The 14,807-nt window shown below is 39.2% G+C and overlaps 1 protein-coding gene across 4 annotated transcripts in view; it reads right to left on the reverse strand.

Moving 5' to 3' along the window:
• Positions 1 to 535: 535 nt before the first annotated feature.
• Positions 536 to 14,807, reverse strand: part of nfatc2a (nuclear factor of activated T cells 2a) — a 196,312-nt gene continuing 182,040 nt past the window's right edge. For all 4 annotated transcript variants that reach the window (XM_048549698.1, XM_048549699.1, XM_048549697.1 and 1 more), the window contains one exon: positions 536 to 2,106. In XM_048549698.1, coding sequence (XP_048405655.1) covers positions 2,092 to 2,106 — 15 coding nt within the window. In that variant the 3' untranslated portion in view covers positions 536 to 2,091. The remainder of the gene's footprint in view (positions 2,107 to 14,807) is intronic.

A 14,807-nucleotide genomic window follows, 5' to 3' on the forward strand; every position in this document is an offset into this window, starting at 1 on the left:
AAAATAAACACATAACATATACATAAGATATGTTAAACACATAGTTGATATGATCTTGATTCATTTGAAAATGTAAATTATAACTTCAATCAAATTTTTAAAAAAGTAGATTCAATTGTTATATCAAACAGATAACGTGAAATATTACTTGAAAAAGCAAAATGATTTTTTTATTTACATATATGTGGTTGAATTACTATGTTCAATCATGGGAAGCCTACTTAGTATCCAAAAATGATTTATTTTGTAAAAGATTTAAACATTAACAACTTAAACCTGCAATGACCGATGATGTTGATAAAATAAATCAACAAATATTTGGTTGATCAGCATAACTATTAGTTGTAGATTCAACAAGTTTCTCACAGTAAGCTTGTGAAGTTGGTGATAACAGAGATAACAAAGTGTGGAGCTGGATGAACACAGCAGGCCAAGCAGCATCTTAGGAGCACAAAAGCTGACGGTTTGGGGTCTAGGCCCGAAACATCAGTTTTTGTGCTCCTAAGATGCTGTTTGGCCTGCTGTGTTTGTCCAGCTCCACACTTTGTTATCTCGGATTCTCCAGCTTCTGCAGTTCCCGTTATCTCTCTTGTGAGAATGGTAATTGTGATTTCAAGCCATAGTAAGATCATCATTATGCTGGGATAAGGCAGAGAAGATCACAAGCTTCAGTACAAGTTATTGATGCTAATTGCGCTATATGAATCATTGTCACTTTCCAAGTTACAGAATAATGCACTATATGGAATGCGTTGCCAGCAGCAGTTGTGGAAGCAAGGTCATTGGGGTCATTTAAGAGACTGCTGGACATGCATATGGTCACAGAAATTTGAGGGTGCATCCATGAGGATCAATGGTCGGCACAACATTGTGGGCTGAAGGGCCTGTTCTGTGCTGTACTGTTCTATGTTCTATGTTCTATTTAATGGAAGATGAGTTTTCTGCTGATTAACCTCCAACTGCGGCTCAGAGTAAGGCAACAACTTGTTATAGCTCCTTTAATTTTCTGTATGTTGTCCATAAAAGTAAAGTTTCTATATTTACTAGAATATACCTGCACGCCAAAGGGTTAAATGAGGAACGATTATACAAAGTGGGCCTTTATTCCTTGGAATTCAGAAGGATAATGTGTTAAGATTTTCAAGGTATAAAGCAGAATGGATAGAGTAGATAAGAGGGTACAGTTTACACTGGTTGAAAAGTCTTATTCTGGGTAAGTGTAATTTAAGAATTGGAATCGGACACTTCAGGAGTTAAATTCAGAATCACTTCAACACAGGAAGGATAATTCAGAAGTTTGGAAAACTCTTCTGCCAATTAATGCTCTCAGTTGTTAATTATAAAGCAGAGATTATTTGATTTTTGCTGAACATATTGAAGGAAATGGAATAAAGGATGATGGATGAAATTAGATAACCGTGAGCTTATTGAATGGTAGAACAGGCCCAAGGCATCAAGGCTTAACCTCTTTCCTAATTTTTGCTCAAAGTAGGATGGTACAGTCTTCACCAGTACATTGTGTAACTGTGGTGCTGTGATGTTGGATGTTAACATGGCATAGGTCCACATTCTTATTGTTAACCACCTCATTCATACCATTTCATTTTCACTCCAAATCATGTTTGGATCGGTCTATGAAAATAGTTGTCAAAAATGTTTTGAGACCCTTTTCTTGAAAGTAAAGGAATTGCAAGGAAGAGATATTTTTTCTTTAGAAAGCTAAAATATCCAACGATGGGCTGTTGTTCAGTCCATTTTGAAAATTTGAGTGGAAACAGGTATGATCCAATCAACCAATGGTTAACAAGAGTAAACTAAAAACACAGATTTTGGACCCCTTAAGGACTCTGAATGAACGGAAATAATGAGAAAAATTTGCTAAGCTGAAGTTCCCATGATGATTAGTCAGAGTAGCCAACTCCTTGCCAGGATATTGTATTGTTTTGTATTGAACCTTTCGACTGACCCATTAGTAAACACAGGGTGTCACTGGTGGCGGACAGAATTTCCAAGATTGTATTGGGAAGCATTCATTGTCAATTTGTTGAATCTAAGACTGGCTTGTTGCTGTGAGTCCAGAAAGATCTTTCCTTATAATTTCATTAACTGCAATGAAAGACAGAGAAAGAAACAGCATTAAAATATCAGTGAGAGAATTGGAATTAAATGTCAAATTCACTTGTTAATAATCAATAATAAGTACATTTCTCAATGGTCAGATAAAAAGCAAATGAAACATTACAAGAAGGGAAGCAACATTTCCAAATCTCAAGACAAATCACAGTGAAATAAATCTTGAAACAGCATTTGGGATATAATCCACTATAAACCCAGCTCAGATTCATTCATTATAGGCCCAGCCCAGATACATTCATTATGGACCAGGCCAAATACATACATTACGGACCCAGCCCGGATACAATCCATTACAGACCCAGCCCGGAAACAGCCCTTTACAGAGAGAACCTGGATATTTCTGGTTATAGACCCAAAGGACCCTTCTTTCCTTTGTCTTTCTGTGAACCAATAATATCTCTTTTCATTCGTATTCTCCCAAACATAAAAACATGAACCAAGGCGGGTTCAAAAGCTGGATTAAAAGAAAATCATGATACAACAGAAAGTAGACACTCAGACAGGAAATTAACACTGGCATATACACAGTGATGGAATGTCAGAAACTAATGTGGTGCTTGCAGTATCTACTTAGATAAATAGTGAGCATTTTTTGCCAAACAACTTTTGCTTTAGGTCAGAAAGCATGCTCAATCTACAACTAGCATACACCTAATAATCCAATATCATCTAAATAAAGTGACAGCATTCCAATCACGCTGAAGAACCTTGATTTGATTCAGGGGTTAGTCAAGAAAACTACTGACAATGAGAAATGGAATAACAAAATTCAAGATAACAAATTAAACAAAGTTATGGGGGGTTGTGATCAGAGATAATGGGAACTGCAGATGCTGGAGAATCCAACATAACAAAGTGTGGAGCTGGATGAACACAGCAGGCCAAGCAGCATCTCAGGAGCACAAAAGCTGACATTTTGGGCCTAGACCCTTCATCAGAAAAGGGGGATGGGGAGAGGATTCTGTAATAAATGGGGAGGGGGGGAGGTGGACTGAAGATGCATAGAGGAGAAGATAGGTGGAGAGGAGAGTATGGGTGGGGAAATAGGTCAGTCCGGGGAAGACAGACAGGTCAAGGGGGCGGGATGAAGTTAGTAGGTAGGAAATGGAGGTGTGGCTTGAGGTGGGAGGAGGGGATAGGTGAGAGGAAGAACAGGTTAGGCAGGCCTAGGACGAGCTGGGCTGGTTTTGGGATGCAGTGGGGGAAGGGGAGATTTTGAAGCTGTTGAAATCCACATTGATGCCATTGAGCTGCAGGGTTCCCAGCGGAATATGAGTTGTTGTTCCTGCAACCTTCGGGTGGCATCATTATGGCACTGCAGGAGGCCCAGGATGGACACGTCGTCTGAGGAATGGGAGGGGGAGTTAAAATGTTCGCGACTGGGAGGTGTCTCCCCTACCATCATCACCATCACCAGACAGGCAAAAGGACTAGCCATGACCCACTCCTGCAAAGGTACGGACCCTCTGTTCAATAACGCCTTAACTGGATGCCTGCCAGTGGCCAATTTCCTGGACTGGCATAGGATGCTGCACTTGACTTAATGTGACAGTAGCCCCTGTTTGACAGATACCTCTATGGAGCTCAGTGTGGACTAAATCCCTAAGACTTTGAGGCACAGCTGCCTGCTTGTTGCACATGTAAGCTGCTGTCACATGGAGTAGGTCTGGCATAATGTACAACTGTACAGCAAAAGTGGGGACTAGTGAGCAGCAAGACAAGCTGCCTGGTTGTTTGACTGTGCTAACTGACATGGCAGGCCAATGCAAGGTATGGATGGTGTGAGAATGCAGATAGTTGGTAAGTGAGTGAGCTCTAAGAAGGTAGGCAAGCAGCTCTGAGATGCAGCATGGTCCGGTCTGTGAGCTGGTTGCAACGGTGGTTCCACCGCAACCTTTAAATGCTAGTTGCTCTGCACCGGGCAGTACACGTCTATGGTTCCAGAGCATACTGCTGCCAGTGTATTGGAGAACTGGCAGGACAGACATGAGGAGTTGCCAGATGCCAATGTACATGGAAGAAAGGTGCACGCAGTTGGTGCCTATAGATCGTGCACTGATCTACAATTTGGTTGTCAACAACACAGAGGTCATTCAAAGCAAGCAGTGACCTGAACCCACCAGATACCTGCTCTAGTTTTCATTTCAAGGTTCTCGCCATTTAGAGTTTGGTAAAATATTATAATTTCTTAGTTATCAATATTTGTTATCTGAGTTGGGCTCAAATCATTTAACAAACAGTAATCCCCAACAAATAACAAATTACTGTGAGGCTGGATGAACACAGCAGGCCAAGCAGCATCTCAGGAGCACAAAAGCTGACGTTTCGGGCCTAGACCCTTCTAGGCCCGAAACGTCAGCTTTTGTGCTCCTGAGATGCTGCTTGGCCTGCTGTGTTCATCCAGCCTCACATTTTATTATCTTGGAATCTCCAGCATCTGCAGTTCCCATTATCTCAAATAACAAATTACCACTGTCTAGTGACAATCTCACTTGTAGCATAAAGGCCATTGCTGAGATTATTGGTTACTGTACTTGTCTCCCAACTCAGACTCTGTCACATAGCCCTTGCAATCTTACCAATAAGCAACTTTGGTATGTGCACTAATATCAGCTTTAAAGATTTTCAAATTCATAGTCAAAACTGTACTTGAAAAGCAGAGAAATACAGGATGCACATTCACTACACGATAGTTCAACATGATCACAAGAAGATGGTGAAAGCTTTTTTTTCCATTGTGTCAACTATAATTTTCAGCATGCTTTTCTATAACTTCCTGCCTCTTACGTTAAAAAAGGAAATGGTAACTATCTGGAAATGGAAAGTTTGCCCCCTCATTCTATTAATAACGTGAAGGCGAAAGATGTGGGTGGTAGTCCTCAAATGCCCCATTTCTTCACCTGCAATAGGTAAACACAGACACAACCACAATGTGATTGTCATTTCAACTGTAGAGTTTAGAAAATATTACTGTGTGCATAACTGTAACTGTTTTTCAAAGCCTTCACGAGTTTGGTTGGATTACATATGCTGAAGAGATTAAAAAGACCTTGTGGAAAGATGGAAGAACAATGTACAATAACATGCTCAAGAAAACAGTGAACTGAATTACAGTCAGATGTAATCCTTAATGTATTAAAGAAAGTTATTTTCACAGTTTCACAGTTAGAGTTCGAATTCATTGAAACAGAATAATGCTGCAGTTAGCACCATAGGAAGAAAGCATTAAAATATTGTTATATAAGAACAATCACTCTTATTCAACAATAAATTGTTGTTTAAAGCTCTTTGACATTTTTGACATGGTATAGGGTGACATAATACAGTTAGTGTTGTCTTTTGATCATTGGTCAAACTTAACATTTGGAAAAACTAATAATAACTTGGTTCAAACATTACAACTGTAGCTATTGGGGCAGGTTTGGGCTGCAGTAAATGAGGTTTCTACATTGACGAGGATGCTGAAAGCGATTAAAGACAATAAAATGCTGTAGACACTTAGCAGATCAGCAGTTTTGCAGATCAGCATTAACGTTTCAAATTGAGATGATCTTTCATCTAGAGACAGTGTGATGAAACGTGACCACAGCCTGAAATACATTTCTGTCCAGAGATGTGGCCTGACTAGCCATATATTTCCAAAAGTATTTTTATATTCTCAGGTCTGCAGCATTGCAGTAATTTACATTGTTTTAATGCTGAAAGGTGCATTTTCTTATTTTAGATTTTTTGATTACTTTTTAAGAGCTTTTTAAATACTAAATTTTCATTATATGAAGCATCATTAATTACCCCAACATCATTAATCTGGTAAAATATCAGATGATCCTCTCCCATCCCAGGTTCCCCACATGAAGAGATCACAATCTTAGCAGAGATAATGCCAAAATTCAGGTGCTTGCTGCAAAAAGGAAAATCATAAGATGAATCACTTGCACAATCTTCTTGTTGCTCATATTTATGAAGATCTTGGCAGAGGTATTGCAAGTGTCTTAATAGAAAGTGTCTTTTATCTGCATGGGTTGCTCCAACTCTATGATTTGACTGGCAAAATTTGTAGGTCCAGAAAATCCAATGTGTATTATCCCTACAGTCATAAAAGCCAATATGCAAGTCTGGAAAAGAGCAGTGACTTAAATATTAAAAAGGTCATGTCACTATCAATAGCAAAATCAACATTTCTGATAATATTGTGCTACACAATCACTCAATTACACTAATTATGAACAACTTGTTGTCAGCATTGCTGTTAATTGCAAGATGGCAAGAGAGAAAAGCTGGTGATAAGTTCTGAAGCTGTCTTTTTATGGTATTCTTTAGATGCCAGGGTTTTGCAATTAGCCCATGTTCCTTTTCATGATAATTTTGAATCTCATTTAACTTGTATCAATAGCAATTATTTTGTATCAGCAACATGAGGTTTATAGCAACACCTGCCATCCCTGTAAACATAGCTACATGTTACCCTGTTTACCAGCCTGGTAGTTTGCCCACTGAAGCATTTACCTTTGAGATCTGAATTCAAGATTTTGAACTTCTAAATATTTTACTTCAATGACTGTTTTCAGGATGGCAGAATTGTACTAGCGGAAATCCTGCTCCGGTAATGTCCACACCTACACATTTAACATACTTGCTCCATATTTCCCAAGTATAAAAGATGCAGAACGGTAATATGAGTAAGTTAAGCATATATTAAGTGTTTATTTTGGACAACAACATAAACTTTGCTGATTGAAAATTTTATTCTAGATTGTTGGAGTAGAATAATTAGTTTTTATAGTGTATAAAGATGTCTTTGTTAGCATACTACAGCATTTAGAGGAAAAAGAAAAAAAGCTGAAAACACACACAGCTCAGTAAACTGCATTTTGTGGAGAGAACAGATAGTTGGCATATTTCCTCAAGATATGTTCTGCATTCTTAATGACCTGTCACATAATATTATATAGTATTTACTGTCCAGTCTGGATGAGTGCAACTCCAACAATGCTCAACACTAATGAAGCTTGACACCATCCAGGACAAAGCAGCCACTTGATTGGCACCACATCCACAAGAGTTCACTCGCTCCACCACCGACGCTTGGTAGCAGCAATGTGTACTACCTACAAGTTACACTGCAGAAATTTATCAAAGATCCTTACACAGCACCTTCCAACCTATGACCACTTCGATCTGGACGAACAAGGGCTGCAGAAACACGGGACCACCATTCCCTGTAAGTTCCCCTCCAAGCCACTCATCATCCTGATTTGGAAATACATCTCCGTTCCTTCACTATCACTGAGTCAACATCCTGGAATTCCCTCCCTAATGGCTGTGTGGGACTACCTACAGCACAAAGACTGCAGCGATTCAAGAAATCAGCTCACCACCGCCTTCTCAATGGCAATGAGGGACGGGCAATAAATGTCCTACAAGTAATCAAAAAGATACAGTTCAGTTAGCCCAGATATTCCGTGTGGATATTAATGTTCCACTGGATAGCTCTCCCATTCTTCAGCATTGGACCAGATGGCCTTTTCTGTTGTAGACTCCACATAGTCTGCATGCAAGGCTTCTGAGTTCCACCATTTGCAATTTACAGTATTCTGCCTTTTACATGATGATACAACCAGGAGAGGAGGAAGAAATTGCTTTTTTTTAAACCTTTGCCCCACAGCCCCCACCTTGGTTAGCCACAATAAACATTTCATAAACTTAAATTTTGTGTGCAGGCACCACACTTCAATTAAAAGACAGTTCACAAGGTAATGAAGGTTACTATTACCAAGGCTTTCTTGAGTGAAAAGAAAGAGGAATTATATTATTTACTAAAGCTGAGAAAGAAACAATGAAAATATAACATCGGATATATACCTAAACACAGGTAATAAACTTCAAAGGAAAAGTATCTGTTACAAATAGGGAAAATAAACATTATGTAGTTAAACATCCCTTTGAATATCTGTTGTTCTGGATTTTTAAACTAATGTTATAATTGTTGATTGGTTAAATTGTTTCCTAAGCAGTGGTGAAATCTATGGAAACATTTGAATGGTCAGTAAATGATTATTTTCCCTATTTGCATTTTGTAACCATGATAATAAGATCATCTGAAGTTATCTGCAGGGGCCAGGCAAAGTGAAGCAGCTATTAAGAAGTTTACAGGATCCTTGTAAATTGAGATATAGAGTATAGAAAGAAGGAAGGCATGCTACAATTCTACAAATCAATGATTTATTCATTGTCACATGTGTCTAGGGAGGTACAGTGAAAAGTGCTCTATCGCCACAATCTGGCACCATTTTAAGATACACGAAGAATAAAATAAACTACTCAGATAGAGTTCATCTTCATCAGCTGAGGTCCTAAACAGAGTTCCAGTACTTTTGCAAGGTCTCTGCCACTGACCTACCACAGCAGGATGTCTTGCTCTTCGATCGCTATAGTCAACGCCCTGCCACCATTCCAGGAGGGCACACATTGGGCTTACGAAGCCAGGAGACCCCACTGACATCACTCCGGCCTCCTCGTGACATCAGGAAGATGAAGAAAAGAAAAAAAAAACAAGAAGAGGAAAAAGAAAGAGAAAATGAATCTACCCAGCGTAGAGCAGATGGGCCCAGCCTGAGCTCTATTCTAATCCTTGCTCACTGGGAGACCCTGAAATGGGGTGGAGACATGTCTGGGTTGTCCTGGTATTGCTGCTACTATTGCCTGAGATCTCCTCCTTTACTAAATCTCTGAGATGAGTTCAAAAGAGACATGCTAGAATGATACCAGGAAAGCCAGATTTTAGATACCAGTAAAGATAAAATAATTTGGGTTTATTATCCTAGGAGCAGAGAAGATTAAGAGGTGACTTATTGAGGTGTTCAAAATTATGAACAATTTTGACAGAGTAAAGAAGAATATTCTGTTTCTACTAATAGATATGGCAGTAACGAGACATCACAATTTCTAGACTGTCAGCAAAAGAGCTAGGAGTGAGATGAGGAGAAACGTCTTTACACAGACAGTTGTTAGGATTTGGGAAGCACTGCCTAGGAGAGTCGTGGACGCGGATTCCATAGGAGGCTTCATAAGAAAGCTGAATAAAGATTTGTAAGTGATGAATTTGGATGGCCACAGAGATAGAGCAGGAGAATGGGACTAGCTGGGTGGCTTTTGTCAAACCAGTACAGACAAGATTAGTCAAATGGCCTCCTTCTGCACTGTAAAACTGTATGATTCTATGATTCTAAATTTCAATGTGAGACTTCCTGTCCAATTGATTGTGGAAAGGGTTTTATCACTTCTGTGTCTGTTATCTGATGCAGAGAGATGAACAGGTTCACTATCAATTAATGTCAAATTGTGATGCAAGAAAGCACACTTCAAAGTGAGATGTTAGATAGGGTGTTTCCCTTCAGTGTGATTGCTGATTGCTGTAACTTTTATGGCTAAATTTTATGAACATTCTACTTCCATAGCTACAGATTGCCAGAACCACTCTATAAATTACTGATCAATAGCTGGCTGAGAGATGGAGTCTGTATGTATTGGTTATGACGCCAGCTTCCCTTCAATGGGTCCTTTATGGCACGGAAGAAAACTGTTTAGTGCAATGACTCTGTTCTAGCTCTCTGTCACACAAACCAGTCAGTCAGCTGAATTCTCCTGCCAAATCTACAAGGACCACAGGGATGTATATCTGTAAGTGTCCATGTAATTTCCTTTTGAAACCATTGATCATCTCCACTTTCACCGTCCTCATGGGCATCAAGTTTCAAGTTATTACTACACACACTGCTTAAAAATGTTAAACTCCAAATCCTCCACACATATCTTGACCAAAATCTGAAATCTGTGTCGCCTAGTCCTCAGCCCTAATTGGATCAGACTTTTCTTATCCATGTCTGTCATAAACTTGTATATCTCTATCAAACATTCGCACAAGTTCTTTTCCTGCAAGGAGAACAATCCCAACTTCTCCTACCTAATCTTGCAATTTCCATCCTTGGAACTATTCTGTGGAATCTTCTTTGCACACATCTTTCCTAACGTGTGGCAGCCACAGCTATGACACAATACTCTGGTTGTGCACTAAACAGAATTTTATGACTTTACTGGCATTGCTCATTTTTTGTAAATGATTCAAGAGTAAGATATAGTGAAGTAAGATTGATTAGTTGCACTGTTCTTTTCCTGTTCTCTTTAAGATCAGTGAACAAAAACTTCAAGTTGGGCTAAATTTTAAAAATACATTCAAGAATGTGCGCTCAAACATAGCACATGCTTGTTTTGTTACTTGTAGAAAATAACTCAAGCCCTATGTTAGTCATTCACACTAGTATTAATGTTATAACCATTACAACCCTGCAGAAATTACTTAGCAAGATATTTATTAATTATAAAAAGACAAAAGACCTGTTTGTTTGCATCACTGATGAGGAATTTGAATTTACTTAGGGAGGATATTCCTGAGGGAATGTCCATTGAAGTTAATTGGGTGGAACTTGAAAATACAAAAGGCATGATTACCTTATTGGGATTGTATTATAGGCTCCCCAATAGTCATTGGGAAATTGAGAAGCAAATATGTATGGAGATCTGAGATAGCTGTAAGAAAAATGGCATTGTAATGGTAGGGGATTTTACCTTTCCAAACATAGCCTGGGACTGTCAGAGCATTAAGAGCTTGGATGGGGAGAAATTTAAGTGTGTACAAGAAAACTTTTGCTTATTTAATAAGTACCGATTAGAGAAAGAACAATATGTGACCTTCTCTTGGGAAATAAGGCAAGTGTCAATGGGCGAGTACTTCGGGGCAAATGATCATAATTGTATTAGTTTTAAAAAGGTTATGGAAAAGGATAGACGTAATCAAATAGTTAAAGTTCTAAACTGGAGGAAGGCCAATTCATTAGACAGGAACTTTCAAAAGTTGTTTGGGGGAAGCTATTTGCAGGTAAAGGGACAGTTGGACAGTGAGGGGCCTTTAAAAATGAGACAACGAGAGCTCAGAGACAGTATGTTCCTGTACGTATGAATGGCAAGGCTGGTAGGTATAGGAAATACTGGATGATGAGCGAAAGTGAGGCTCTGGTCAAGAAAAAGGAGGAGGTATAAGGTAGCTGGAATTGAGTGAACCCCCAGATGAGTATAGGGGCTTATTTAAGAGGAAATCAGGACGGTAGAAAGGGGACTTGAGATAGCTTTGGTAAATTGAGTTCTGGAGAATCTAGAGAGATTCCATAAATACATTAAGGGCAAAAGATTAAGTAGGGAGCAAGACCGTCTACATGTGGAACTACAGGAGATGGGTGAGATATAGAATGAACATTTTACATCAGTATTTATTATCGAGAAAGACGTGAAACTTGGGGAAATAAATATTGATGACTTGGAAAAGGTTCATATTACCAAAGAGGTGGTGCTGGAGGTCTTAAAGTGCATAAAGGTAGATAAACCCATGGGTCCTGATCAGAACTTTGTTTCCCAGAACTTTGTGGCAGACGTAGGGAAGAGATTGTTGGGCTGCTTGCAGAGATTTTTGTATCATCAATAGCCACAGGTGATGTGCTGTAAGACTGGAGATTGATTAATCATGTCTCACATGTGACTTAGTTTTTTGACAAGGTGACAAAGAAAACTGATGAAAGCAGAGCAGCAGAAGTTGTCTATACACACTTCAGCAACATGTTCAATAAGATTCTGCATGGTGCACTGGTAAATAAAGTTAGATCACATGGGATCCAGGAGGAGCTAGCAAATTCAGTACAAAATTGGCTTGAAAGTAGGAGACAGAGGATAATGGTGGAGGAATGTTTTCTGGACTGGACGCCTATGACCAATGGTGTGTCACAAGGATCAGGGTCCACTGCTTTTTGTCATTTATAGAAATGATTTGGATGTGAACATAAGAAGGTATGGTTAGTAAGTTTGCAGGTGACACCAAAATAGGTGGTATAGTGGACAGCAAAGAAGATTATCTCAGTGTTCAACGTGACCTTGATCAGATGGGCCAATGCATAGGAGTAGCAGATGCAGATTATTTTAGATAAATGTGAGGTGTTACATTTTGCTAAGGCAAATCAGGGCACGATTTATGCAGCTAATGGTAGGGCCTTGGGGAGTGTTGCCAAACAAGGGGACCTAGAGGTGCAGGTGCATAGTTCCTTGAAAGTGGAGTTGCAGGTAGACGGGGTAGTGAAAATAACATTTGGCACATTTATCTTCATTGGTCAGAACACTGAGTATGAGAGTTGAAATGTCATGTTGCAGCTTTACAGGATATTGGTGAGGCCACTTTAGGAATACTGCATAAAATTCTTGGTGCCTTTCTATCGGAATGATGTTGTTTGACTTGAAAGGGTGCAGAAACGATTACAAGGATGTTGCTGGGACTGAAGCTATAGGAAGAAGCTGAATAGGCTGGGGTTATTTTTCCCTGGAACACAGGAGACTGTGGGGTGACCTTATAGCGGTTTATAAAATCATGAAGGACATGGATAGTATGAATAGTCAAGATCTTTTTTCCAAGATAACAAAGTGTAGAGCTGGATGAACACAGCAGGCCAAGCAGCATCTCAGGAGCACAAAAGCTGACGTTTCGGGCCTAGACCCTTCATCTTCCACGGTTGCAAGTTCAAAATTAGAGATCATAGGCTTAAGGTGCGAGAGGAAAGATTTAAAAAGACCTGAGGGGTAAACTTTTCACGTACAGGGTGGTGCGTGCATGAAAAATGCTGCCAGAAGAAGTGGTGGATGTAATACAACATTTAAAAGACAACTTGGTAAATGAATAGGAAGGGTCTAGGGGGATGTGGGCCAAATGTTGGCAAATGGGATTCTGTCAGATTGGGTTGCCCGATTGGTCCAGACTAATTGGACTGAAAGGTCTGTTTCTGTGCTGTATGACTCCATGACTTTATAATTGTAGGTAGTCAGGAAATTATGGAAATCCACATGCCAAAAGGAATTAAGCTATTGCAATCTCATTTTTTTGTTGTTGAAAAGAGACCAAATTCACAACTTTTCCTCTATGCTATGTTCCAGTGATCCTGTTCCACATTATCGATGAACCTTTGTTGATAGAAAGGGGGAAAAAAATCTGCTCAATTCATGCCCTTGCACTTCTGTGTCTCAGGGGATTCGGGATATGAATAAGCATCCAGTTTGACTTAACAAGGTGTAAAGCTGGATGAACACAGCAGGCCAAGCAACATCAGAGGAACAGGAAGGCTGATGTTTCAGGCCTAGTTTGACTTCTTGGTCAAGGCAAAGGTGTGAAAAACACAAACAAGGAAGAACATGAATTAACCTAACAACAGGGCACTAAATGAATAGATTTTCTTGCCTTTGTTTTTGGGTGCTGGGGCTGTGTAGGTTGTTTTGTAAACAGGACCAGTGGTTAATGTGGTGGTCATCATGTGTCAAATCATGAAATGAAAAGGGAAGTTAAAGACTAAAAAAGCTGTTTTCAATATTTGAGCCTCATCTCTAAAAAAGTGGCAAACCTTGAGCATTGACCCATGCACACAGAGACAGCTCACTGATTGGAGCTATGTGGGATACAAGATGAAAGTAAGGAGAGAGCGTAGCAATGGATTAGAAAATCCAGGGGATCTGCAAGTGGAGCTACATTCCTCTTTACTACCAAAATGTATTGCAACTTATTTTTCAGCAATCTCTAAGATATTTTCTCATTAACCTGTTCAGGGATATTATTACACACCTCTGATGGAGGTTGGATTTGAACCTCAACCTCCTGACCCAGGTGTAAGGGTACTATGACTGTGCCACAAGAGCCCTTATAATAAGGACAACAGGCATTTCCCTCTACTAGAGACAAAAAAAATGATTGTATAAATCTTAAGGGTGAAAATTCCACAATTGTGGGCCATGACCTACATAACTGGAGTGGGGATTGGACCCCCATAAAGAACATTATTCTACACGACACTCTAGTCACTTAGCCAACTGAGCTAACTGACAAGTGATCTCTTTAAGGCTGTGTATTGGCCATTTAATTCATTACACTAATAGACAGAAAATGTGCCGAGTTTGTAACACAAATAGTATCTTTTAAATATTTTACCTATCTTTGGTAAAAGCATTTGCTGATGGTTTCAGAGTCCTATCAACTGTACTTGGAAGGCATTAAGCATACAACGTGCATCTGATTTTCATTCTGAATGGTGTAGTCAGAAGCTGAAAATCACTCCTTCTCGTTTTGTTAAAGCAAATGGAATGGTTTGGAACAGGGCATGATGGTGGAAATACTGCTAAAAGTTATAAAAACCTTCTCTATTTTTAACAAAAACGTAAGGATAATGGAATAGCTATTTGGCCCAGAAGCAGCTGCCTTCACAAACTATGCACAGTTAACCCAAGCATGAACATATCTTTTGATTCTGTGATTAAAGTTTTGAGTAAGCAGTTCCTGATCTGCAAAGATAATGGTACCAAACTATGTTCATGATACATAAATACTTTTAACAATTATTAAAATTCCAGTCTACTTAAAATGTATCTTAAAACTATTTTCAGTAATAATGGCCAACTTTTTAATGATTAAGCCATCTAACGACATAAGCAAACCTGTAACATGTTGAACCCAGAAAGTAAAAAAGCACCATTGAAATAAGGCTGCATTTAGAATAATCATGAACGGCTGGATGAGTAATTAAGTCGATAAACTA

The sequence above is a fragment of the Stegostoma tigrinum genome, chromosome 19 (genome assembly GCF_030684315.1).
Source record: "Stegostoma tigrinum isolate sSteTig4 chromosome 19, sSteTig4.hap1, whole genome shotgun sequence".
Taxonomy (NCBI): Eukaryota; Metazoa; Chordata; class Chondrichthyes; order Orectolobiformes; family Stegostomatidae; genus Stegostoma; species Stegostoma tigrinum.